General features: G+C 40.0%; 1 protein-coding gene across 3 annotated transcripts; it reads left to right on the top strand.

The window, feature by feature from the left end:
* Nucleotides 1-979: 979 nt before the first annotated feature.
* Nucleotides 980-18,551, top strand: auh (AU RNA binding protein/enoyl-CoA hydratase). Of its 3 annotated transcripts, none has more exons than XM_078271487.1 (10): nt 983-1,280; nt 4,627-4,694; nt 5,981-6,068; nt 6,817-6,903; nt 8,590-8,682; nt 10,655-10,711; nt 12,875-13,062; nt 13,305-13,355; nt 15,990-16,037; nt 18,068-18,551. In XM_078271487.1, the coding sequence occupies exons 1-10, from the start codon at nt 1,037-1,039 to the stop codon at nt 18,143-18,145; spliced, it is 1,002 nt and encodes a 333-aa protein (XP_078127613.1). In that variant the 5' UTR covers nt 983-1,036; the 3' UTR covers nt 18,146-18,551. The 3 variants fall into 3 exon arrangements, with proteins under 3 accessions (XP_078127614.1, XP_078127613.1, XP_078127615.1); XM_078271489.1 differs by lacking the exon at nt 983-1,280 and adding an exon at nt 3,120-3,139; XM_078271488.1 differs by lacking the exon at nt 6,817-6,903 and having other exon boundaries at nt 980-1,280.
* The last annotated feature ends 8,733 nt before the right edge of the window (nt 18,552-27,284 follow it).

The following is a 27,284-nucleotide window of genomic DNA, read 5'->3' as shown; positions in this document are numbered from 1 at the left end:
GTGCAGCGGTGTTTGTGTTGCCTGTATCGTCTTCAGAGCATCAGAGAGAAGAGCAGACATATCAGTGGAACCAGATTTCAGTAGCCAGGGTTGGCAGGAAGAAGATTTTTACAAGTAAATGTTCCAATCAATGATCCAGGCAGAACATTCTCGTCTCCCTCCTTCATTTTACAGTCCAATGGGGCTAGAACGGCTCCGGGTCAAACCTCAATATGGAATAGATTAATCTGCGTTATTTTTTTTAACGCGTTATTTTTTCTCAGATTAATTTATCAAAATTAACGCGTTATTTTGACAGCCCTAATATATATATATATATATATATATATATATATATATATATATATATATATATACACACACACAAATGTAATTAAAGATATCCACAATTGGCATTATGACTATAAATGCTATTACAGATATATACAGTCTATGAATTATGACTAAAAACAGTGCAATTGTGTCCAGTATGTTTATTTTTTAAAACTAGAAATTAAAATGATGACTATTAACAATTGAATTGTAGATAGGCTTTGTGGAAATGGAGCTCTTCCAATTATATTGTATGTTCAATGTTGAATGTTCATTCTGGATAGGAAGACTGTCATTGTGGATATCGGAAATGTTCTTTTTGACTACGGGGAATTGAAATGGGGATATCTGCAATAAATATCCAGTCTAGCTAATAAATGTTAAAACAGCCACTTACAGCCTACTTTTTAAGGATTTAAAGATATATTAAATTAATCATTAGTATGTTCAGTTGTAGATATCTTGAAATACAATTTCTACAAGTAAGAATGTTATTGTGGATATCTTTAATTACCATTCCATGAGAATATAATTTTTCACTAGGAGAAATGCTGTTATCATCTAAAGTGTAGGATTGGAGTGAGCAGATAGCAGTGGCGTTTGATTAAATGTTCGAACGGCTTGTCATACACCCGTACTGTCCCGTACTGACTGCAACCACGTCACGTGACGCCAACACGTGACCGGGTTCACAGTTGAATGTCACTGCGGCTCAGCGTCCTCTATGGTCCTCAGCATGGCGGTCCTAGTGGGACACAGAGCCTTGTTGCAAGCCTTCCGCGTGAAGGCAACGGGCCATGACAGTGTGTGTAGGCTGGCAGCGGCCTTCTCCTGCTCGAGACAGTATGCTTTCCCCGGGAAAGTCTCGCCTTCTTCTCGCCTCAACGGTCCCGGAGCAGGGACACGACACTACAGCTCGGACCCGAAGGAGGACCTGCGCGTCCGATACCTGGACGGAGAAGACGCCGGTAAGTCCCGCTCAGAATCAGTGTCATTTTAAAGGCAGGTTTGTCAAAGGAAAAACGGTTATTGTTGTCTAAACGGAAGTCCCGGTAGCTTGCCAACAACCGGGAATTAACTGTGAAACGATGTAAAGTCTGCCATCCCACTGTATCAAAGTAGAGTGTACGCGTTGACGTCATCTTTTTTTTTAACGTAATAACAACCTACTGAGTTGCATGCAAACCTCTCACAAGTGGGATGTGGGGAAAAATCGAAAGTCTTATGCATCGTAAATTATTTTTGACGCGATTTTTAAAATCGATTAATTTCCCTAAAAGCGATATTTCAATTTTTTTCATTTTTTACCAATGATTGAGCTAAATATTTTTAGTTTATACGGTACTGCTGACAGCGACTACATCATATCTGTTTCCAGCAGAACAGAACGAAAGCAGAAAATCCATCTTATGTTCTTCTTTACAAAGTAAATAAATCAGGGATGCACTGAATCCAGGATTCAGCTTCAGATTCAGCTGAATATTAGGCTTTTTGACTTGGTTGGGTTTCTGCCGACTCTTAGAATTTTTTCCACCGAACCCTACGCGCTACGCTGGTCGACGTAATGACGGCGCCGTTGATTACGGGAAGGTCAAGTCCAGCCACATGTTCAATTTGCAATGCCGATTTGTCTCGTGGTGGCAAGGACCCTAAACAATACACAACATCACTTATGTTACAACATCTGGTATGAAACATCTGGAAGAATACGAGTTGTGGGATGAAGGAATCTACAGACAGCAGCCAGAATGCAGCAACTTCAGGTACGGCAAAGGAAGGACAGTCACTGCTAAAAACTGGTGTTAACAGACAGTGCTTCTCCCCGGCTGTCAGCTGTTCTCTTGGAGTCTCCCTACAGTGGGAGCAGAGCGACCGAACAGCCGGCTGCTGCTCGTGCCAATGCCAAGCCAATGTTAGCCTTCTAATTTCACCCCCCCAACATGCCTTCATCATACACTGGTTAGTGAAAATTTGCCAAACGAAATTGTCACTCATCTGGAGATAGCGATGTGCTTTCCTACGATGTGAAAAGAGCGTGTGGATTCAACATGAAGTTGTTACATTGAACTATTTTAGAGGCTGTGGGCGTTGTTTACTTCATTAATGAGTTTACTGTGTTCATGGACTGAGGATGGGACGAGGATTCAGGATTCGGTTTCGGATTCGGCAGAATCTTAACCAGTGGATTCAGGATTCGGCCGAACCCCAAAAATCTGGATTCAGTGCATCCCTAAAATAAATGTCAGACTGACTGACTGACTGACATGTGATGTCATTCTTCAGTTTTTAGAAATGTCTCATGATATATTGTCTCTAGAAGTGTTTTATTCAACTTTTGTTTTTGTTAAAGAAGGAAAAGAAAATCCCAATACAAATCCAATCAGCACCCTGTATCAGCCAACCCTGGCTACCGAAATCTGGTGCCACTGATATGTCTGCTCTTCTCTCTGATGCTCTGAAACACAAACCCCGCTGCACATGACGCTAGTTAACACTATACTCAACAGCAGCTAACGTTAGCCTACCGCTAGCTAGTTAACACTATACTCAACAGCAGCTAACGTTAGCCTACCGCTAGCTAGTTAACACTATACTCGACAGCAGCTAACATTAGCCTACCGCTAGCTAGTTAACACTACACTCGACAGCAGCTAATGTTAGCCTACCGCTAGCTAGTAGCTGGATTAAACACGGTTAAAATGCTGACAGCTAACGCTAAACGGTGTAAAGTGTGACTGTGTTTTACTGTAGAGGATTCAACACCGGGATGTAACAATCTGCAGCTGCCGTCGGAGAAACAACACAGACGGTGTGTTCAATGAAACTGGTAAACTACAGCCTCGTGGTGCATTTGAAGTTATTATAAATGTCCAACAGCAATTTACTAGTGAAATAAGTTATTGTTATACATTATTATTAAATCATTTAATTTTGACCATATGGCCTTAGCAATAAACAAGCCGTTCTTTAATACCACCAACTGTTGTTTAGTACCCTTTTTTTTCTTAAAAAGTATCGGTTCAGGCACCGTTAATTATGTATGCGATTAATTTCGATTAATTAATCACAGAGTATTTAATTAATTAGATTACATTTTTTAATCGATTGACAGCCCTAATAATAACACTTGAGGTTGGGCTGCAACTAGCCTAACGATTATTTTCATTATAGATTAATCTGCCGATTTGATTAGTCAGTTGTTCAATTGATCTATAAACCATCAGAAACTGGCCAAAATACAAAAGAAAATCAATTTACCATCATGTAAGAGAAAGCAACCTGGAGACTTGAGAACCTGGACAAACGGTTAATTGATTATCAAAATAGTTGTATTTGATGTAGTATTGTATGACATCCTCTTAGTAGAAAAGGTTTAAAGCGTAACTCTCGCCAAAATGCAACCTAGGGTCTTTTTGTGAATGTACCTGAGTCAAACTTTAGTTTAAAAGCATATTTAGGACGGAATCGCCACTTTTAAGATTTATCGTATTCTGGTTTTTGGGTCAAATGGCCTTTTGAATGGGAGAGCTAGGGGCACTTTTATGCTAGCCTCAAAATAGCTATTTTTAACCACTAAGAAGGCTCGACACAACATAAGACTTTGCTCCAAGTATCACCAGGGACTCTACACCTTAACCAAAGCACTGACAACATTGGTTGTGTTCAGAGTTTACTGAAAAGAGGTTTTAACAACTCACGTTAGCTGTTGTTCGTCCGGTCTCCGTCTATGGAGCCAGTCAGAAATAGTCGAGGGAGGAGAGCAAAGATGGAAAGCTCCTAAAGCTTAGTTCCATATAAATGCACAGATAATTCATTGTTTTGTCGTTAGTAAAATACACAATATATATATATATATGTGTGTATATATATATATATATATATATATATAATAAACTAAAGTCTGACGCGGGTACATTCACAAAAAGACCCTAGGTTGCATTTTGGCGAGAGTTAGGCTTTAAGTCATGTTGTTTCTAGTACACAACTGCCAAAACAATATACAGTACCAAAATGAAATAGCTTTCTACGTTCCTCTGCTGTACTGTAGTCTGTTGCATGTAGCAAGGACTTAGGACACAGCATTTTTCATGATGTGATTTTTGTTGTGTTTTCCAGTTGTAACGTTGTCGTGTTATAATAATAATACATTTTATTTAAAGCGCCTTTCAGGATACCCAAGGTCACTTCACAAACACAATCATCAAACATCGTTGAAATGATATTCATCTCATAAAACTAAAAATGTGATGTCTAACATGCTGCTCTTCATTAATGTACTTGTTAATTAATCAGCATGTTGTTATTCTCTTTCAGGTATTGTTGTCGTTGGGATAAATCGACCCAAAGCGAAAAATGCCATAAGCAAAAATCTGGTCAAGATGGTAAGATTTACCTTGTATGTATTTTTTTTTTTAAGATTACTTTTTTGGGGGGGGGGGGATGGAAGAGACGACTACACACGGCACTAAGCATGATCGGTCCGCGTACAGTAAAGGCAATGAGTCTTGGATCTTATTTGAGAATGTGTTTTGTCTTATTTCTGACAATTTGATCAACAAAAATGTATATTATGCTTGAGTACATAAAATCCCAATTAACAAAACTGATTAAAAAGATAATATTAATATTTAAATAAATAACCGTGAGAGTCCGGTACAGCATGACTCTCATATTCAAGTTTATGTTTATGCTATTTTTATTCTCAGTTCTCATTTTGGTGCTGGTGAATTTCCTTTGGGGCTGGCTAAAACCTCTTTGGGGGGCGTCAAAAATCCCACCATGTAGGAAAATCCCTGGTTGTTAAGATTTGTGCACATGGGCTCCTCTGCGAGCCTCGGTGACCTTTGGTTACCCATGATACCTTCTATGCGTACCTTCGCAGAGGCGTTCATGTGTCTCCTTAGAGGAGCCTGATTCCATCTTAATTATGATGGCAGTGTATGGAAACAAAGTGATCAATAGATCTTAAAAAAACGTTGAAATACCTGTAGCTCTTCACTGGCTTCCAGCACTCAGGTTCAGTGTTTTATGATCTCTCATATAATTTGAGTTTGTCTTGAAATATACTCCAATTTATTATTATTTTGGTTTGTTAATACAAAGTGAGTTTTACTAGCCTGACAAGGAACTCACCATTGGCAGGGCTCAATCCGAGGGGCGGGATAAACGGCTGTCTTTCAAATTCCCTCTGCACTCAATAGGCTATCTCTCCAACCAATCAGACCAACGCTAGTTGATAGAGTCAACTTTAAACTCTGAACACATCTTCCTTTTTTAAGAATGACTTCAGTGCCGTTCTTTGTTCTTTTCTCAAAGAAAAGCTGAACTCCAAGTCTTCCAGAGTCGCGGCCAAAGCCGATTCCAAAGACCGCTGTTCTCCAGCAGCAGCAGCCATCTTCTTTGTTTTCAAGTAGCAGGGAATTCACGCGGAACCGTCGCAACTCTGCCGTCATTATGTTAAGCCCGCCCACCGAGACTATACACGATGTGATTGGCCTGACCAGAGTTTGGTTTTTCCAGCTCGCCAGCCAACGGAGAGTTGCTAGACGACCCTGGCTGAAAACTACATTTGCTGCTGCTAGGGTGGTCTAGATTTCTAGGCTAGAGTTTTACATTTACGTCATAAAACATTTTTTTAATCCCCTCCCAAAAACCATGTGTGTTTCAGATGATTGAGGCTGTGGAGGATATCAAGAAGAATAACAAAGTGCGCAGTGTAATTCTATGTAGTTTGGTTCCTGGGATCTTCTGTGCAGGTACACTCTCTTTGTTTACTGACATGCTGCATTTCCTCTTTTAAATCCCTTTTTTTTTAAATGAAGACCTAATAAATTGATCCCGCAAAGGGAAATTAAATTTTTTCAGTCTGTTTTTACTAATTACACACATGCCCGAAATACAAACATGCCTATACATGCACTTATGGAGAGTCAAAGTAGTTTATAGGCTTAGTAGGCTTTGGTGTCTTGCTTAAGGGCACTTTGGCAGGGAACTGCAAGCAGTCCACACTCACGTACACGTACTTGGTCCGCACGGGGACTTGAACCGACGACCCTCTGGTACTGCCAACCCCTAAAACCACGTAGTCGTGTGCTTTCTTAGGGTTCGTGGCCGGAATTATCTTTGATGTCACTTCGTAAAACCTATTTACATACAAAGCTTTTATGTTATTGATTATTTAAATTAAATTATTTCATGTTATATTGTTTTATTTTACTTTTTGTTTTTCTGTGTTTTCTGATTCACTTCTTATTCTTCAGTTGTAGACATTTTGCCAGTCCAGTCTTTACGCATACCTTTGTTTATAATATTTCATAATGACATCTTGACTCTGGAATAGTGAGCAGGTATGGATCTAGTAAATGTAATTCTGTATTCAGCTTTATGTTCAGAGACCTTGATACTGAGGTTTTGGCAGAACCCAGAGCTGTGAGTGGTGGACCACACTGTTTCAGGAAGCCACAGGCCTGTGGCGCCATGCTGATGCTCTGTGGGTTTGTGCAGGTGCAGACCTGAAGGAGAGGGCCAAGATGCACCAGAGTGAAGTGGGACCGTTTGTGTCCAAAGCCAGAGCACTCATCACAGAGCTGGGTAAAGAATGTTCAGTGTGGGGCTGGGTATCGTTAAAAAACAATCCATACCGATACCAACACCGGGACTTTGATACCGGTTCCTAAACAATCCTTTTTTCAATAACAATTTTGTAAAATCCATTTTAACAAAAAGTAATGACAACATTACACATTACGGTACAACTCTTTTTATGTCTCAGCTCCGACTACATGAGCCGTCTCTGTGTAACTGAGAGTTCTTCCTGCGTGTCTCTGACGTGTAATGTTAGACAGCCAATCAGACATTAGATCTTGGTAGAAGCATGCTGCATGCTGATTGGCTCACTGACGCTGATGAGATTTACTCCTTAGGTATTGAAATTGGGTTTTGAATGATGAGTCATTTTTCGATACTCTATACCTTAGAGGCAATTTGGTCGGCGCCTACAAAGTATTGAGTTGGGTACCCAGCCCTAGTTCAGTGACTGTTCATATATGGACTTGAACAGGGGTCTCCAACCTTTCTTCATCTAAGGGCTACCTAAAAAAACACACATAAGCTAAATGAAGCTACTGTTTGATGAAATTGTAATACCCAAAGCTTATGAAAAATCTTAACTTCACGTCAAGGTTCATGACTATTTTACACTTCTTTTATCCCAGATAGTTAGCTACATCTCTGAAAATATTCTGACCTGAAAAAATAACCACTTTACATGTCTATGGCCCACAAAGTCAGCTACCTCACTTTTAATATGGTGGTCATTTTGTGTCTCAGTTTTTCAACCTGTTGGCGAGCTACTGGAAACCTGCTCGCCAGCTACTTGTTGGAGACCCCTGGACCTGAATGTGACAGGGATGCATGTTCATGCATCACTTTATTTAATAATGTTTGTGATAGTGATGTTTGTTTACAGATCTCATGTTATTTTGCTGTTATCATTACTTTGGAATAGTGAAGAAGAAAAAAGTTTGAATCTTGAAACTTTCATTAATGACACAAGCCAGCACGAGTCAGGGCAGCCCAATAAGGTTTCATTTTCTGCTGACTAATGTAATTATATACTAGTTAAGTAATTGTAATGTACTTCAGTGCTAATGTCATAATCACTGGAGGGCGGTATCTTCTCCCTGTCAAAAGCTGGGAACACATCACCGTTGATTATGTGAGGATGTAATGTGTAATGTGAGCTTCACTTAGAGATGGTTTGGACGGATATTTGATTGAAATATAACTCGAGAGATCATATCGGGGCGGCCCTCATTTACAATGACATCGAGTAATGTACAAAAACAACAACAGAACAACACAGAAAAGAATACACCATCACAAGAAAGATGATAGACAATAAAACTCAAAAGTATAACATTTGATTAAAAAAAGTTAGGATAATATGGATACAAAAGAAAGTACAGTAATGTAAAGCAAGTACAAGTAGGAGTTTGCAAGTTTGAAACCAGATTTCTTAATTGTCCAAAAGGCACAAGTGAGTTGATTTTCAGAAAGTGCTGTAATTTGTCCATAGTAACACCTTAGTGAAAGGAGTTAGGGTTACGAAGTGTCTCTGGCTAATTATATGGCCCATAGCCCAGAAGCAGGGGGGAACTTTGTGCATGGCTTTGTCAGAAGTGAAGTAAATACATGTTCCACCAATGGAGTTGGATTTGAAGTTGAATAGTTGTCTGATGTCTCTTGACGGGTACCTTGTTGTCTTTTCTTTGACAGGTAACCTGCCGGTACCAACGATTGCTGCCATTGATGGAGCTGCCTTAGGAGGAGGCTTGGAAATGGCCCTTGCTTGTGACATCAGGATTGCCTGTAAGACTCAGTGGACTTTATTTTCGAGGTTACAGATAACATTAAAGGTGCCTTTATTGTAATTTCTAAGCATACACAGAGAAACGAAACTTCTCTGCATTTAACCCATTCTATACATAGGAGCATGGGCAGGCTCACTCCAGTCAATTTATTTTTGCCAGTGCCTTTTTATTGGTCAGGGGGCACTGACAGGAATACTAGCTTGAAGTGTCTATATGTAACTTTCAGTCTGTGGTGATTCTGGCGTCCCCTTTGGACTAAAGCGGTAGTGTTTTACCACACCTGCTGTCCTAAAGCTCTTCTCTTTACGGTGCTGTATTACCCACTGGAGATTACTGAGTGAGTGTTACAAGCAGGTCATATAGTTGTGATGAATGTATTGCTGAGTCAGAAAATCATTCATTTACAATAAGATAATACGTTTCAGGTGAGATAAACCAGGTGTCACTGGGTCACGAGCCAGAGCATTAAGAGTTTATTGTAGCAACCAACGTAGTAATAACTTAGATTCATATAGCACATTTCATGAAACCCACGGACGCTTTACACAGGTAACGTTACAGGGGGACAAAAAGAAAATAGTAGGCCAACACCAACACGGACTAAAAGGAATAAAACGTTGGCGCTAAATGGAAGGGGGACTGGAAGGTGATTTAATGTCTGCTACTGACTACAACCACAACACACATAAAGTTATTTTATGAATGAAATGGACATATTACATACCTGAGGGCCATTTGGGGACGTTTTAAATCATTTACAATCCTCTAATTGTCTCCATCTGTTGAAAGCCTGACCGAGTGTGACTCGGTTTCGCCCGTCGTCTTTCCCTTTTCTCTTTCAGTTGTTCTTGGTTTAATCTCCTTCTTTCCTGTGATGGTCCTGCCCCAGTATCAGCCATCACTACAACAGATAACTTCGAAAATAACATTAAAATACAATTAGGTCAATATAAAGAAAACTCCTGCTACCTTTTACTTTGCTGCACAGGCTTTTCCGGTGCTACAAAGAAATCTGTGACCCGTCAGAATGTGTGACTGTAGCGTCGTCTACCTGCCGAAAATTGCAACTTTGCAGGAAAAATCGGACCCGGGCAGAGGCATTAATAAAATCTACATAAAACTAGCGTTCTTCTCACTGTTAGTCTCGTTTGCTGTTACAGGTCTTTTATGATCATCAGATGGAACATTACACAGCTTCACAAACATCTAACATATAGTCACTTTAACATACATGTTTTGGTGGTGGGAGGAAACCAGAGGACCTGAAGAAAAGCCATGGAACAGTGCTAACCACTGAGCCACCGTGCCGCCGCTGGTCTATGTACAAAACACTGTTCATGGTTATTAGCAGCAGTCTGACAAAGCAGTAGAAGCCGTTACAGCTGATGCTGACGCACTGATTTAAAAAGAATGAGGTGTGTGTGTACCACCTGAGCTAATACACTACTGATGATCATGAGTCTTCATCACAGCTAAACATGCTGACAGGTTGCTGTCAGATCAGTGTAACCTGTCTGCAGCGTTCAGACAGATGAGACAACAATCAGAACAGAACATCTGGGTTGAATCATTTTCAAAATAAGGCAAAAGATTTGATACAGTAAAACTTCAAACTGCATCACACAACTTGTATTTCCAGATGCATTACGAGTGATCATGTGATGAGTCTGGGTTTTAAAAGCCGCCTCTGTTCCTGGAAATGGCATTATAGATGTAGAAAGTAGGTATTAACAGAAACAAAGAGGCTGCATAAGCACTTTGACTAGTCCAGTTCAGATTTCCCTCATTCTAAATGATTTTAGCCCATTTAGTTCTTCTGTAGTAGTTGTGTGTTGAGTAATGATGTTTTTGACCTTATAAGAATGATCAATTAATCTAATATATATTTATTGTATCATATAATACGTCTATACTAGTAGTGATTGTTGTATTTATGTCTAAGTAGTAACACTGCTCTTTGATCTCTCTAGCCAATACTGCCAAAATGGGACTAGTTGAGACCAAACTTGCGATTATTCCTGGAGCAGGTAAGGCTGGATTCTTTTTATCTCATCATCTCCAGTGACAGTATTATTGCTGTCTAACACATCTGCACTTCAAGGGACTGCGGCAGGTTAAAGCAGGGTTTCTGCTAGAGGTGTTGAAATGAATGCATCGAATCGTGGACGATGCTTCATCGATAATCGGCCGGGCCATAATCGATTATTTCTGTTTACAATTTAATGTAGGCCTTTCTGTTATGTTTTGCACATTCAGGAAGTGCCATGTGCTCAGTGCTGTAGTTTTATGTATCCAGTTTATTTAGTATTAGAGCACTGCAGAATGTTTGGTTTTTGAAGCTTGAAAAGCTACAAATTAAATATCCTATATGGCTTTAATAGAAAAATGTATTTGACGCATCGTGATGCATCGAGATATTGAATTGAATCGCTGACGTGATAATCATAATAGAATCAGGAGATCAGTGAAGATTCACCCCTCTAGTTTCTGTGGGGTCTTAAAAAGTCTAACATTTCTAATTCAAACTTTTAGGCCTTAAAAAGTCTTACATTTGCTGAAGTATTGTGTTCTAGGTCTTAAATAGTTTTAGACAGGTCTTTCTTTTCCTACGTCTATGCAACGCTACTTCTAATGCTCATTGAAATGCTCCTGCAGAGCTTCACAATGTGTTTCCACGGTGACTAGACACTAGGAAATCGGGGAATTCTTTCTGGAGTCTGAAATCTAACGTTTCTTTATTTTTTTTATGTCATGAGATATACTGTAGGTCCTAAATTTCATTCATAAGGGTCTTAAAAAGGTCTTGTCTTAAATTTGACTTGGTGAAACCTGCAGAAACCCTGTAAAGAGATCATTTAAAACCTCTTTGAAAAGAGTATGGATGACTGTGGGCCAGATGTACGTATGTATTTATGAAAGTAGCGTTATCAGCACCATGGCCAACCCGCAGAAAGAGCACGCTGTGATACATCAGCTTACGTCGTATTTACCAAACCTGCAGTTCATCGGGTAATCAGCGCCTTTCTCCGCCCACTATACTGTAAATTGTGCTGTAGCAAAGTGTTAAGTACTGGTGCTGTGATACGGCTGAGTGCAGACTGAGATATTCCCACTGCTGATGCTATGACTGTTTGAAATGATGTCAATGAGTTTAACAACTGCTGGAATGGAATGTGAACGCAATAACATACCTCGCCATACTTTTACGTGCACGTTGCGAAACAAATACAACTGAAGTGTACACCTCCCTGTAAGACCAGCACGCCCAGAATGCACCTGACCACACCTCCCTGTAAGACCAGCACGCCCAGAATGCACCTGAACACACCTCCCTGTAAGACCAGCACGCCCATGGGCCACAGATGGGAGCAGGTGCATTTGCTATTTAAACAACGTGGGCGCTGGACGGGAAACTGACAACTGCGTTGGTCTTAAACTAGCAAAGACACTTGGGTCGGGCTTTGCGCTGCGGCGGGTGCGGGATAGGGCCCTTTGTGTCCAAGACAAATTTCCTTCGGGACAGTAAAGTCTATCAGTTACCTGTTTCAAGGTATACCGTGGTTTGAAGTCATGCTTTCAAAACCACTAAAATAGCTTTCTGGAGGGCTCCTAAGAAGCTTTGTGCTGGGGAGAGACGTGTATGATGTCATTTATACATATGTTTATTTGGTTTATGGTTTATTGTCTATTTTGTTGAATGGTCTTGAATATTGTAGGTACTGTGTCATCTTTGCTTGATTTCTTTTTTTCTGGTTGGGTGGTGATGACGAAGGGGGGTGTTCATGTTGCGAGTTGTATTTAGTTTTTGTATTTTGTTAAAATAAATTAACAAAAATTGTTAATCACATGCGTCATACTGTTCCTGCGGTATGAGCTGTTTTTTATGAGTGGTCACGGACAGAAAGTGCAGTGTAGGAATCCCTCTCTCTGCCAGTGTGCAGTGTGTTCAATGGAAATGTAAATAAGTAAAGTAAATAAAACATTTTTCTACCCACAAAACTACCCACAATTTCAAAATAATACATTTTAAAGCTGTAATTGCAATACCGTGATATTTTTGCTGAATGTTATCATACGGTCAGAATCTCATACCGGCCCAGGCCTAATCTGATTTGAACTTGGAGCAGTGTGTTCAGTGTCTTTGGTCGAGGTTCCATCCTGGTTTCTCTTCTCTCGTCACGTGTGTGCAGGTGGGACTCAGCGTCTCCCCAGGGTGATAAGTGTCTCTCTTGCTAAGGAGCTCATCTTTGCTGCTCGGGTGGTGGACGGAGCAGAGGCGTGTCGACTGGGCCTCGCCAATCATTCTGTGGAGCAGAATAACAGTGGAGACGCTGCCTACCTGCGGGCTCTGGAGCTCGCCCGCGAGATCAACCCTCAGGTAACACGGCCACTCCACTGACAGACAGACCTCTTTGATACACTGGGGGGGAAACAAAACAGAGATTTGGTGATGAATATCATGACTAAATAAACAGGTTTTATTCATTTTTGGCATTGAATGATTGCATTATAATGTACTTATTCAAAACAATTTGTTAATGCAATTTATATCACACACAGCAGTTTGTGATGCCTTGTAACTGATTTTAAAAAGGCACTCTTTGTCTCTCGGCTTCACAGGGTCCAATTGCAATAAGGATGGCAAAACTGGCGATCAACCAGGGGATAGAGGTAAGGCTCAGACGTCAGTGCAGGTCTGCTTTTACTGTGTTTTACAATTGCTTTGGCTCAGTTTTCACAGCAGTGTTTAAATTTGCAAAACTGTGAACATATTTTGAATATTTTGGGGTGTCTTCTCCACCCCTGGCTCTTCAGGGAGGTGATGTCATCACATGCCTCAGCAATGGCCTGATGGAGAGTTGCCTATTCATATGGACCCCTGCCAGACACCTCCCACATCCACGCTGAAAAGATTTATTAGATTAGTTATGTAGAGTGTTGTGGATGAAAATTAGGTGCTGATTCCGGATGAGCTGCAAACCAGTCATGTACAGCCAAAGCATGATGGAAATTACCATTGACTACAGCACCACGGTGCGTCCTGTCTGAGCAGCCCAGTTGGTAAACATGGGCGCCAAAAGGAAGCGGGCACACCTGTGCAGTCTATGTAATGCAATCCAATACAACAAGTGCAACTACAGACTCCAAAATGGCCATCTGGTTGAAACCAATTCTCGCAACAAAACATTATAAAGATGCATTTTTGAAGGGCTTAAAGTCAACCTTTACATGAATTTTCCATGTTACAAAGGTGGCTCTCTTTTAACCTGGCTAGATCGCCATGGCAACTGCAGACCTAACCCGGTTCCGACCAGTTCTTATTCAGAGATTTTGATTGAAACTGGCAAAAAAAGCATATTCACCAATCCACTCCTTATGAAACAGCAACGCTCTATAGTCAATTTAAAGTGGTGATAGAATGCAAAACCGATTTTACCTTGTCATAGTTGAATAACGACAGTTTGGAGGGTAAATAGGACATACATAGAAGCTCAAAGTCCCATTGATACCCCTATCCTCTGCAAATCTCACATTTTGAAAATGCCACTGAAAACGGGCAAATCTCAACAAAGCTAGAAGCTGACGTCAGCATCCCAAATCCATCAATCAAATAGTCTTTGTCACGCCCCAACATTTGCATAGGCTACACCACTGACCTGAGGTCAGCTTAGTCTTCTAAATCTAGCTAGGTCATGCAGATCTCCAGAGGTCTGCTATTGAATTACTAAATTCACTTCTGAGACTTTTTTATGCGAGAAATCAACTATGTAGAGGTCAAATATGCCGCGATTCATAGGATTGGAGGGACAGTAGCAGCTAACGAAACCCCTAATGTTCACAAAAATGCATTAAATTGAAATCGTACACCATAGTTAGCTTTATAAGACCTTGGGGTACATGTTATGTAAGTGGCGTGACGACATTCAAACTGTAAATATATGAAAGTTTGTCGTAAAGTGTAGCAACGATCTTTTCCCATAGGATTAAATGGGACACATAGCCTAGCTTGCAGCTCCGCGGAGCCCCGAGCCCCGGCAGTCCAGTAACCGAGAACCGGTGACTTTAACTGGGTATGGAGGTTGCTGCTTTTTCGTCAGACTGTGTGGAGCTCCTAAAGTCTGACACGTCTTACTAAATTTACAATTAGCCATCAATTTTCGTAAAAAAACGGCCCATATTTGAGCTTTATATTGTTGATTTCTTGCTTAAAAAAGTCTCAGAAGTGAATTTAATAACGAAATAGCAGACAATGTATAACAGCATACTGCAGTGTCTGAAATATGAGACCTGCTGTCTCGTCTCCAATGTGTTTCTATGGGGTTCGCTCAAACCAATCAGCGTGCAGCTCATCTAAATATTCATGAGCATACCATATTTGGAAGAAAAGCTCTTGTTCCAAATAGAGCCATATTCACAGGGTAGTTAAGGGCCTAATAAAATAGCATTCGGGCAATTTTCAGCCCAACCAATGTTACATACCCTATTAGGAGACCTTAAGGAACAGTGTGAAATACCCTATATAATCATTCTATCACCCCTTTAAGTGATACAGCGAACCGTTGTACTTTTTGATGTAATATTTTATTATAGGCGGAAGTAGGCATTATGCGATCTATCCATTTTGTGCGATAGAAGAGTCAAATGATACCAAACGCCCCTCTTATGAGAACGCGCACAGAGCCTGATGAAGAAAACTTGGTTAACAGAGCAAGTTTATAAATACCTTCATGGTACCCATTATCTCTGACCTGGGCTTCAGGCTTTGTGGAGCCAGTACACAACCAAAACCCAGCTCTGTCCAACCAGCTTTGTAGACCACCCCTCAGGTTGCAAACACACATTGAATTCACTTTGTGATCTGTATGTTTAGTATAACAAATGAGCACAAAATGAGGCTGTGTTCAGTGCTAAGTGGAGCATGTGATAAATGACTTTGCATTTAGTATCTAAGTATAGCCTTTTGTCTTTAAAGGTAAGAACTTAGTGAGGCAGTTTGGCTCTTCGCATAAACAGTTTTTCAAATTGAAGCTCTGTAGTGAAAATGAAGCCACAGCAATTAGAAAATCCTAAATCGTACAGGAGTTACTCCCACCTGCTCCTGCAGGGACTTGGATACACAGGAACAATGAAACACCTCTCATTCTTATGGAAACCCGTCATGTTGTGTATCAGAGAAACTGTTACGTGCACCGGCATTTATGTCATGGTTTTTCATTAGAAATCATCAGGACTGAGACACAAGAGAATTAGACATTTTCTGCTGCATTGTGAACATTCACTAAGCGATGCCACATTCTCCATCAGGTGGATTTATCTACTGGTCTGGCAATTGAAGAAGCATGCTATGCCCAGGTGAGTAATTAAACTGCAATTAACAATTATTTAACCTGCTGTATGAAATATTCATTTGGTTGGCATTTTATCAGGTTAGCCTAGCTAAGACTTGTACTGCATTCATGGCATGTCAGCAGAATGGGAGGAGCAACATTTCAAGTAATTTTGACTTGAGTGTTCACATATTATACGTATAAGAATCATGCAAGTACATCAACTTGTCATCCAGTGTCACACCCAGAAAGTTCTCGATGGTAATGGAGAGGTCACGGACTGAAAGGAAGAGCAGCCTTGTCGAGCTCGAGCTTCAGGTAGTGTGCAGATATCCACTGAGAGATGTCAGCCAGACACCGAGATTTGTGTTGTCACATGGGTTTCAAACGGGGGGGAAAGACCGACTTAGTTGAGTGTTATCAGCATAGTTGTGGTAGGAAAAGCCATGTGATTGTCCTTGAGGTAGGATGTGAACAGGAAGAGTGCAGAACCATAGACTCCAGATCTTGAAGGGTGGAGAGAGGATCTGGTGGTTTACTGTGTCAATGGCTGCTGAAAGGTCCGGCAGGGCGACGACAGAGAGGAGGGAGGCTGCTCTAGTAGTGTGGAGTTCCTTTGTGACAGCAAAGAGGGCAGTCTCATTTGAGTGGACTGCCTTCACACCAGACTGGTGGGAGTCAAGAAGGTTGTTCTGGTGGATTTTTGAGGGTTTTAGAAAGACGCAGAAGAAGTGAGACAGGTCTGTAATTCTTATCATCAGAAGGGTTGAGGGTGGATTTCTTTAAAAGAGGATACTCTAGCTGCTTTTAGATTGTTAGGAAAACAACCAGTTGGCAAGGTGGGTTTTGTACAGCAGACAAGCCGGCCTCTAATTTAATAATTTATGAGTGATCACCTGCCTTTATAGGCACATGCAGATGAATATCATCAGTGTAGCAGTGAAATTTAATTCCACGACTGCGTATAATTTGGCCAAGAGGTGAAATATAAAGAGAAAAGCAGGGGACCGAGAACAGAGCCCTGAGCTACTCCAGATTTCATATAAAAAATATTGATGTTGTATTTTAAAGGAAACACTGTATAGGTAAGAGTGTAACAATGCAATAGCCAGGCCAGAGATGCCAAATTTGTTTTTCAATAGGTCCAGGAGTATAGTGATCAATAGTGAATACAAGCTGCACTGAGATCCAGTAGTAGAAGCACCAAGGTGGAATCTGAATCCATATTAAGGTTAAGGTCATTTACAATTTTAGTAAGCGCAGTTTCTCTGGAGCGTCAGGCCCTGAAAGCAGACTGAAAAGGTTAAAAAGAATTACTATTTCATATATGGACTGACAGTTGTTGAGCCACCAGTCTTTCCAGTACTTTTGAAAAGAATGGAAGGTTAGTGTGTGGATAATTATTTAGAGATCCTGAATCAAGGCGCGGTGTTTTAACTTGAGGTTGAGGTGAATATTAAAATCACTAATATTTAAATCTCATCAGAATATGAGTAACAAGTTCTAAGACAAATTCTTATAAAAAAAATTGGGGATAAGGGCCAGGCGTCTATGGAGTGCCACATTCTGTTCCGAGTGCTGCCAAGACACAAGTGACCTACTCTAAATACTGTACCTGAACACATCCTGTGTAGACGCACACGGAGGACTGAAGCTGCTGCTGCCCTGCTGACGTGCTTCTTTAACTATGTGAGGTGTGTAGACAAACCGTTGGCAGGACTGGGTCACTCATGTGCACATGTGTGAGAAGGAACCAATAATATAACAGCTGTATTCCCTTCATCGGGGGCCTAATGTTCAGTTTTTTATCCAAGTCTTTTGGAGAGGTGTTGATTCAACTTTATTTATATTTTAGAGACTGCAATTTGTGCTGTTGAATTGTATTATGTTATCCTAAGAGGTGTTTTTAAAATGTAGTCTACCCTTATGAGTGTACAAAATATTAGAAACCCCTAAGGTTGCAGGTTCTCCCTCAGGAAAGAAGTTAAGGGAGATAGGCTTCAGATAAAGACGTGCATCTTTTCTTATGACTAACACATTTGTGTTGTTTTTAAGGTGATACCAACTAAAGATCGATTGGAGGGTTTGGCTGCATTCAAGGAGAAGAGGCGTCCTCAGTTCAAGGGGGAGTGAAGCCCCACTGCGTCCAGAAAACAATCCTGAGTTCTGCCTTCAGCTCTCCTACTACTCCACTGCTTCCAACATGTTACGGGTGAAACTGGACACGTCGACACCCAGAGGACGTCCGTTAGACCACAGGACATTAGGGCCGCTCCTAGCTGGCGTTTTTACCAGGGACTCGAATGTTCAAGTGTAAAGCACGTCCACCAAGCAAACTAACCAATCATTGGCTACTGCTTACAGTACTAAAAACTTACTTAACTAACTCAACTGGCAATCTAAAACATCAAATTACTTCAAATGGCTATTGATCTTTGCATTATGATTGGTAGTTGGTCACTAACCTCTATGACTAATAATCCAATCATCCAGCCATTGACGTGTCTGAATGCTTCACATAAATGATGCAACAGAAAGATTATTGCCTCCTTAACTTTGGTAGAAATGTACCACTCTGTTCACAACAGTGAATAAGACCTGAGGCCTGTACTACGAAGCAAGATTTGGCGTTAACGAGGTAACTTCAGGTTCAACCCAGGGTTTTGTGTACCACGAAGGTGGATCACTTGTCACCGTGGTAACTTATGCTGATTACCTAACCTGGTCGGGAGCAGGTTAAGTTGGAGATCAGAGATCAACCGGTGTAAAAGCACCGCCTACTGACCAATCAACACTGGATTGATGAGAGAGAGAGAGAGACCCCGTTAACATTCCCTGATGGGTATTTTTATGAAAGATGTACATTTTCAGCGGATGGAATTCCGTATAGGCTATTTGTCGACTTCTTGAGCTGTGTGTTGCCAATGCCACATCGGTTTGAATGATGTTTTCAAGTATTTTATTTGCTCTCACAATCGCTTCCCACTGCCAGGGTTGCAACTGAAATAAAAGGCTAAAGCAACGAGCAAGTGTAATTATGGTCAGATCTTGGCCCTGACTGATGGGGGGAGTGATATTAATAAGCGTTGTGATTTACACATTTACAGCGTTGGCTTTTTATGCCAGCTTTCCTTCCTGCGTTTTGCCTGTAAAACCGTGTCTGTGTTCTTCATATTGTAGAATTATAATTTGCTCTTCTTATATACAATATGCGGCTCTGGTAGATGTTTATGATTGGTCGTGCTGTGCAAACCCCGCCTCTTTTATGTGAACGTGCATACCGCTGGATTGGGAAACCCTGGGTTGACTGAACTAGTTGATAACCAGCGTCGTGACACAGGTTATACAGGACCGCGGCTGTTAGGGTGAAGCTGGGGAACTGAAAGAAATCCTGGGCATGTTGATCTGGATTCATAATACAGGCCTCTGAGGTGTCTGCATGAAATCATAAAACAGAAAATGGTTTTCTCTCACTTGAATAATGTCCAGAGGGTGGGATTTTTGATTTTAAAGTTATTACCACTATGTGTAAGATTTGGTGCCTCTGCCTCCCTGTGCTATTGACAAAAATACACTGTGACCCAAGATGAATTGGCTGGAAACAGACGCATAGCCTAAATCTAGTATCAAGTTTAGATGTTTTTCTTTAAACATAGCATGTAGACATAGTGACTTTAAGGACCACAAAGGTTGTTACTGTGCCTCAAAACTAACCAGAGCTCCACAGATGTCTGACTGCACTGACACATCGGCCTCATGTGTAGTACCTAATTAGAAAGAATTCCTTTGATTGGTTAATTGACCAACAGAATATAACCAACGTTGCGGTCACTCGGAGTGACAGACTTCTAAAAAATACTTCAGAAATGTGGAAAACCCTTAAAAATATATTCTTCAAATGAAATGGCATGTTGCAAAAACAAGTGATTTTGAGAATGAAAGTTTGTTCTCAACTTTGGAAAAAGTAGTTGGGGTGGGGGGGAACTCTACATCCATACTAGCTTTTTAAGAGCTTTCAACAACATCTCAGTTAAATTAGTGGCTGGTGCTCAGACTCAATTAGTAAGTTACTGAGGCCCTTCATCAGCTCATAGAGACCATTTGGTTAAAAGCTTGAGATTTTTCCCCAGACATATTTGGTATTCATTTATTTAATTTATTTTTTGACATCTTTTCTACAGAGCCCCCAACGTACAACAACACACACACACACACACACAAAATGTGTGTGTGTGAATAAAACTTGTCTTCCCCTACAACATTTGTATTGTTTTGAGTGCACATTACATAATGACATGCGGTTGCCCTAACTCTTCCACTTTCAGTTCTATGGTGTTGCTGACAGTGGTAGAATGTAACTAAGTACATTTACTCCAGTACTGTACTTGAGTCCAAATGTTGAGGTACTTGTACTTTACTTGAGTCTTTTCTTTTCATGCCACTTTCTACTTCTACTCCGCTACATTTCAGAGAGAAATATTGTACTTTTTACTCCACTACATTCATCTGTTCCAGCTTTAGTTACTAGTTACTTTAGTTACTCCGCTACATTCATCTGTTCCAGCTTTAGTTACTAGTTACTTTAGTTACTCCGCTACATTCATCTGTTCCAGCTTTAGTTACTAGTTACTTTAGTTACTCCACTACATTCATCTGTTCCAGTTTTAGTTACTAGTTACTTTAGTTACTCCGCTACATTCATCTGTTCCAGCTTTAGTTACTAGTTACTTTAGTTACTAGTTACTTTAGTTACTCCACTACATTCATCTGTTCCAGCTTTAGTTACTAGTTACTTTACACATTAAGATTTCTGCACACTAAACACATGTAGTTTATAAATCTGATGTTTTATTATAAAGTAAACTAACCAACAATATAACGGCTACAAGTCAGCTGAGATGATCAGACCATTAAACACACACCTGGTTGGATCCTTTATACTTTACACAATGGGAGGATAGTTCTTTACTTTTAATACTTGAACTACGTTTTCCTGATGATACTTTTACTGTAGCAACATTGTCAATGCAGGAGTTTACAGTGTGGTGTTTGTACTTTTACTGAAGTAAAGGATCTGAATACTTCTTCCACTACTGCTCGCTGACATACATTATGTTGAGACATATTGTTCATAAATGGGGATTGGAATCCCTCCCATGCAGTCAGCTGGTGGAAACTGATAACTGAGCGTGCATGCATTGCTAAAAATAGGCTCAAGCACTCTCTCATTCGGGGAATAAAATCTGGAGCTCAGATCTTTTTTGAGTATTGAGTTTGAGTCATTATTACTGAAGCAGTTGTAAACAAGTGCAAACACTAACTCCAGATGCTACACCGGTAGCTCCCCCTAATATCATCGGACAGTGGTGGAAACTTTCCAAAGTAGAATAACAAACGAAAGAAATGCTGGAAACCACAACTGATAATTCAGAACGACTGATTGATGTCCCCAAACTCCCAACATCATCAGCCTGAGATCAGAACACACACAACCCTGAGGAAATAATGAATATACAAGTAATAATGATTATGGGACATTTAGTATTTCATTTCTTTATTAATAGTTTTTTTCCTGCATAATTGAAATGCTAATGTAACTTGTTTTAATGTATCATTTATTATCAACCACTGAAAACTATAATTATTCTGCCTATGAAGTAGAGAAAAGTACACTGTGTGTGTGTGTGTGTGACGTGTATCAGACATTTAAAACTCATTTCACTTGATAGGTTATCATGTAGGATATATATCATATATAGCATACATATATATATATGATCAGGGCTTTATATTAACTTTTTTTGATCACCAGCCAACGTGGCTAGTACATTTTTAAAGTTATCAGCCAATCACATTTTCCACTAGCCAATTTTTCCCAGGGAAAATTAAACAGATTATGAGTGCCGCCGAATACATTTAAGCATCCGTGTTTCTTTAAAAATATGTCTTTGGGTTGATGTCTGGCAGATATACATAAAACTATAAACATTACTTCTGCTCTCGAAAAATATCTCCACGTTTTTTTCTCTCCTAACTATCTTTACTACTTCATTTCATCTCATCTGATTTGTTTCGCGCCGTTCCGTTTGTTTCCAAGCCAAACATACACCAAACCAAATTTCTTGCTGGAAAACGCACCGATCTGGCAACAGATCTGGCAACAGATCTGGCAACAGATCTGGCAACAAACAAACAGACGCTTCGCTTCATTCATCACTGGCCAAACTGGCTCGTTACTTTACAAATGTTATACCTGCCAAAGTTCATTTTTACCGGCATTTGGCAGGTTGGCAGATGTCAATTTAAAGCCCTGTATATATCATACATTATATCACTATACTAAAATATATCATACCAGCTGACAAACCAATGGTTCCTAGGCAACAGACTGGTACAGCACATTTTGCTACCAGGCTCCAAGGAAACTTCCATTCAGTTTATAAAAAGCTGAATAACCATTTATGCAGCAGTTATCTTGGACCGCAGTCAGTCGCTGCTGCATCTCTCCTCATCCCTCCCTAAGTCATGTTAAACTACTGTCCTTTAGAAGCCTTGTGTTAGGCCAGACTGCAACTACCTCAATAGAAAACTAGTCTGCAGTATAAAACAATTTGGGAACTATAAACAACAACAGTGGACAGTCATACAAAGTGCTAACACTTTACTTTAAGTGCCCCTTTTTAGCATTCATAAGCAGTATATAAAGATGTAACGTAATGTATTTGATCAGTAGAACTCCCATGAGGCTGCTGTATAAAGAGATAATGAAGGGAAATATAGTAAAACACAGTTGTCATAAAATGTCTTTATTAGAGAAATTATAATTGTTGAAAAATACTTTATATCTGCTTGCAACATTCATTTTTTAAAGATTGTTTTTTGGGCATTTTTAGGCCAACAGGACAGCTGAAGATATGAAAGGGGAGAGAGAGGGGGAATGACATCCAGCAAAGGCCGCTGCATCGAGGACTAAACCTCTATATATGGGCGCCTGCTCTACCAACTGAGCTATCCGGGCGCCTGTAAGCCATTCATTTAATGTTTATGATTATTAATGCTAAATAGAGTGACTTAAAGTGAAGTGTTACCAACAAAGCGAACCGTTTCTTTCGTTAACCTGATGTACATTACATCAACATCTGCTATACTCAGGGCACAGCATGCATGTGGGACTGAATGGAGCAGTGGAAGTCAGTTGCTTTTATGAAATGATGAATAGCAAATTACATTTGTATTGTCTGAAATGAGTAATTAAAGTGTGTTGTTGCATGTAGTTTCACATTTAAAATGCTTGATGTTGCATCTTGCATGAACCTTGTGCAACTTCTACATCAACAACCCCACAGCGTTGTGTTTACTGTCACTATGTGATGCCGTTGCTTGGGCTTTCAATAGTTTAAAAAAAAACATGATATCACCGTGATATCTATCCAAGCAGATTGTTTTGGTTTCATTTGTCTTGAGATTTCTGTCTCCATCCAAATGCAATGGAGGTGAATGGATTTAGTTTAGCATTGAATAACTCCCTTAAAAAGACAGGATCATTAAAAAATAACATGGATAATTCACAGACATGACTGTCCACGGTTTTCATAGGAACTTTTTTTTCTGTAGAAAGTAGTTCCACTGAAAACAACCTTGAGAATACATATCAATACATAAATAATACTTAACTCAAAGTTCATTTGCTGCCTTTTTGCTTGCATCTCGGGCGATATTTGCTGATGAGCCCATCAGATACAGAACAAAGGTAAAGCTCCTGGAAAAGCTAAGTCAACCTTAAATTAGTCTTGCATTGCCAGACCTTCCTCCACAGCGCTGTAGAAGAGGGTCTGACTAGTCCACACAGCATTCCTGGATGGGAGAAAAACGTGCTCTGGTTTATTGGCATTTCTTTAAACCAATCACAGTCGTCTTGGGCGGAGCTAAGCTCCAGACGGAGCCACGGTGCCTCTGCTAAATAGTCTCAGGAAGGAACTTGTTTTGGTGGAACATGTGGACGTTCAAAAGTAGTTTTAGTCGTGCAACAGAAAACTCTGATTGGACAGATAGTCTAGCTAGCTGTCTGGATTTACCCTGCAGAGATCTGAGGAGCAGTTAACCATAGTCCTCACAAATCCACCAGAGGTTAGAACGCCAACACAGAGACAGAGGAAGGGGACAGCGGAATTTCTGGCGGCACCGGAGCAATCCTGGAAGTGGAACGTCGTGGATATAGAATAACCTTAAGTTAACTGAATACATTTTCACAGAATGTATTACTTAGTTTATTCTGTTAATGCAATATTTCAGTGTGTCTCAATATCTCAATGTGTGTATATGTTCTATACATATGTATGTATGTGTGCATGTACTGTAGGTATATTGTGCGTATGAGCACGTATACACATACGTGTTTGCATGCATAACTAACAGTTTTCTATTATGAGTAGCAGTAATTAGCCTGCACCCCAACAGTCACTGCTACAGTATAATCAGTTTGACTTTGATTCATTATTTTGGGCCTGTTCCGTTTTCTTTATTGTCATTTATTTTAATCTCAAGACTGAAAAAAAGTTTGATGGACTAGTATAATGCATATAGGATGAAAGTCGGCCGTTTCCACATCACAGATGCTGCAGCAAAGTTTCTTTACTCTGTGATGAGGTGAGTCGAATCAGGCTCCTGTGGGGTTGAAGTTAGACATGCAGTGCTGATGGTATATAATATATAATATAAGTAGAAGGTGTGTGTGTGTGTGTGTGTGTGTGTGTGTGTGCGAGTGACTGTTGAGGCCCCGGCCAGCGGTTGCGTGCAGGCGCGCCCTGTGGCTTCAAGCTGCTGCTGCTCAGACCCTGACATCAGGCTGCACATCCCCACTGTGGCTGGCCTCCTTCCGGCAGATGTCCCAGCAAGAAGCCGGGGGGAATCCCACCACAAGTCAAGGTTGCGTAAAGAAAGACCTGTTCCCCAGTACTGGAGGCCTGCACCCTAGCCGCTTCTCATGGGAAACGTCGAAGGTGTAACTGTAACGGCATCTAGTCTGTCTTTTGTAGTTTGTTTTTTTAACGAATCGTTTTTGTTACCGCAGGTCAGCCTAGCCTGGGAGATGTGGCTCTTCCTCCCTGGCCATGCACAGGGCTGTTTCTGTTTAACTCTTTCTCAGCACGTTGTTTTGGGCCTTAAATGCCACTAAAGTGAAATGGAATTCAGCCGTCATTCCTTTCATTATTTTGTTTATACCTGTGCTTTTCCTTCTGTACATGTCAAAAATGCCTCCAGTGAAAAGACCTATTGTATTGGGTTGGAGGCAGAAATCTCAGAGACAAGTACTGTATGTCAAAACTGGGACAAATTAAACAAACAGTATCGATTCCACTCAAGGGAAGTATGTTTTTTTTTATTTGGTGAACAGACCCTGTGAGTTAGGAAAAAACGCCACAGGTGTTGACAGGTTGAGGTCACTAATAGATAATAATAATTCATTATTGATATTAATATCAGTAATTATAAAGAGTAATAAACTCTCAATTCTGTATTTACACAGGTTGAAGTCATTGATAAAGCCTGATGAGTTTCTCATTTTCTATCAAGCCAACAGCAAGAGTTAGTAAGTCATCTGCCATTATATATGGTACTTGTGATATGATGAGGGGTTTCCGGTTGGTGGTTTGTGGTCAAGATGCACTGCATTCTCCAGGAACGTCAGAGGTCAAACGCTCCATTGTTCTGGTCTATCTTTTTTTGTCATGATGGAGGATTAACACCAGCTGGAGAGGTGTTTCACAACCAAAAGTTGTTTCCAGTTGTATCTTATACTCTAAACACAACAGGAAATCCGTCATTTTGAATTGGAAGTTCGAACTTAGTGTGTTTTTGGCCATTTCCATATGTTGTACGAACTCCTTGATGTCAAAACAGGAAGTGGGTGTAACTTGAGTGTCCACTGAGCATATGTGTGTGTAATTCAGGCCAGTGTGTTATGTGTATACTAATAACAACAGAGTGAAAACATTGTAATTTCCCTTGTGGGATTAATAAAGTATAAATAAAAGAGTTCAACGCTGATGACATCTAGGCCATTCAAAAGGTTTTAAGAGTAAGGAAATGCATTCAGCGTGCTTGTTAGACCTCAAGGATCAACACAATGGGTTTCAGTGAGTGACGCTGAGGTCAACATAACTTGTTTGTTTAAGTTAAAGTTTATTTCATTGGTAAACCATTTTTGCACCAAAGTCCTTCACAAAGACAGAAACACAAGCATGAACAACTGAAAATAATAATAATAGAAAACAGTGGTGGAATAGTACATTTACTCCAGTACTGTACTTGAGTCCAAATGTTGAGGTACTTGTACTTTACTTGAGTCTTTTCTTTTCATGCCACTTTCTACTTCTACTCCGCTACATTTCAGAGAGAAATATTGTACTTTTTACTCCACTACATTCATCTGTTACAGCTTTAGTTACTAGTTACTTTAAGTTACTCCGCTACATTCATCTGTTACAGCTTTAGTTACTAGTTACTTTAGTTACTCCACTACATTCATCTGTTCCAGCTTTAGTTACTAGTTACTTTAGTTACTCTACTACATTCATCTGTTCCAGCTTTAGTTACTAGTTACTTTAGTTACTCCACTACATTCATCTGTTACAGCTTTAGTTACTAGTTACTTTACACATTAAGATTTTTGCCCACAAAACACATGTAGTTTATAAAATCTGATGTTTATGTCTTGTGAATGTTGAAAAGCTAAATTGCTAAAGCTAAACTGGATTGTTGGCATAATTGCGTAAGAAGGTGAAATAGTGGGAATGATTTTAATTAGTAGGAAATTCATTAAAATGTGGAATGATACCAACAAAAGTATGTAAGTATGTTAAAACAATTGTAAAAAAAAAAAGTCATAATATAGCATTTCGAAAAAAAGCATTAAAAAGTAATAGTATGTAATAGTATGGTATGTCAAAGTATAAGTATAGTATGTCAAAAAAGTGATAGTAAAGTTGATCAAAAAGTGATAAAGAAGTAAATCACCTGGTAGAGGTTCGCCCCAAGTACAGGCTCAGTCCTTGTTGCAGCGGCTGCCGGTTCAATTCCGACCTGCGGCCTTTGCTGCATGTCATTCCCCCTCTCTCTACCCTTTCATACCTAAGCTGTACTATCAAATAAAGGCCTAAAATAACAAAAAATTGTCATAGTATAGTATATCAAAAAAAAAATCATAACATAGTATGTCAAAAAAAGTGATTAAAAAAAGTCATAGTGTAGTATGTAACAGAAAGTCTGGAAG

Source organism: Sander vitreus, chromosome 16 (assembly GCF_031162955.1).
Source record: "Sander vitreus isolate 19-12246 chromosome 16, sanVit1, whole genome shotgun sequence".
Classification (NCBI taxonomy): Eukaryota; Metazoa; Chordata; class Actinopteri; order Perciformes; family Percidae; genus Sander; species Sander vitreus.
Note: the sequence above shows the minus strand (reverse complement) of the source record. Positions and strands in the feature narration are given on the sequence as shown.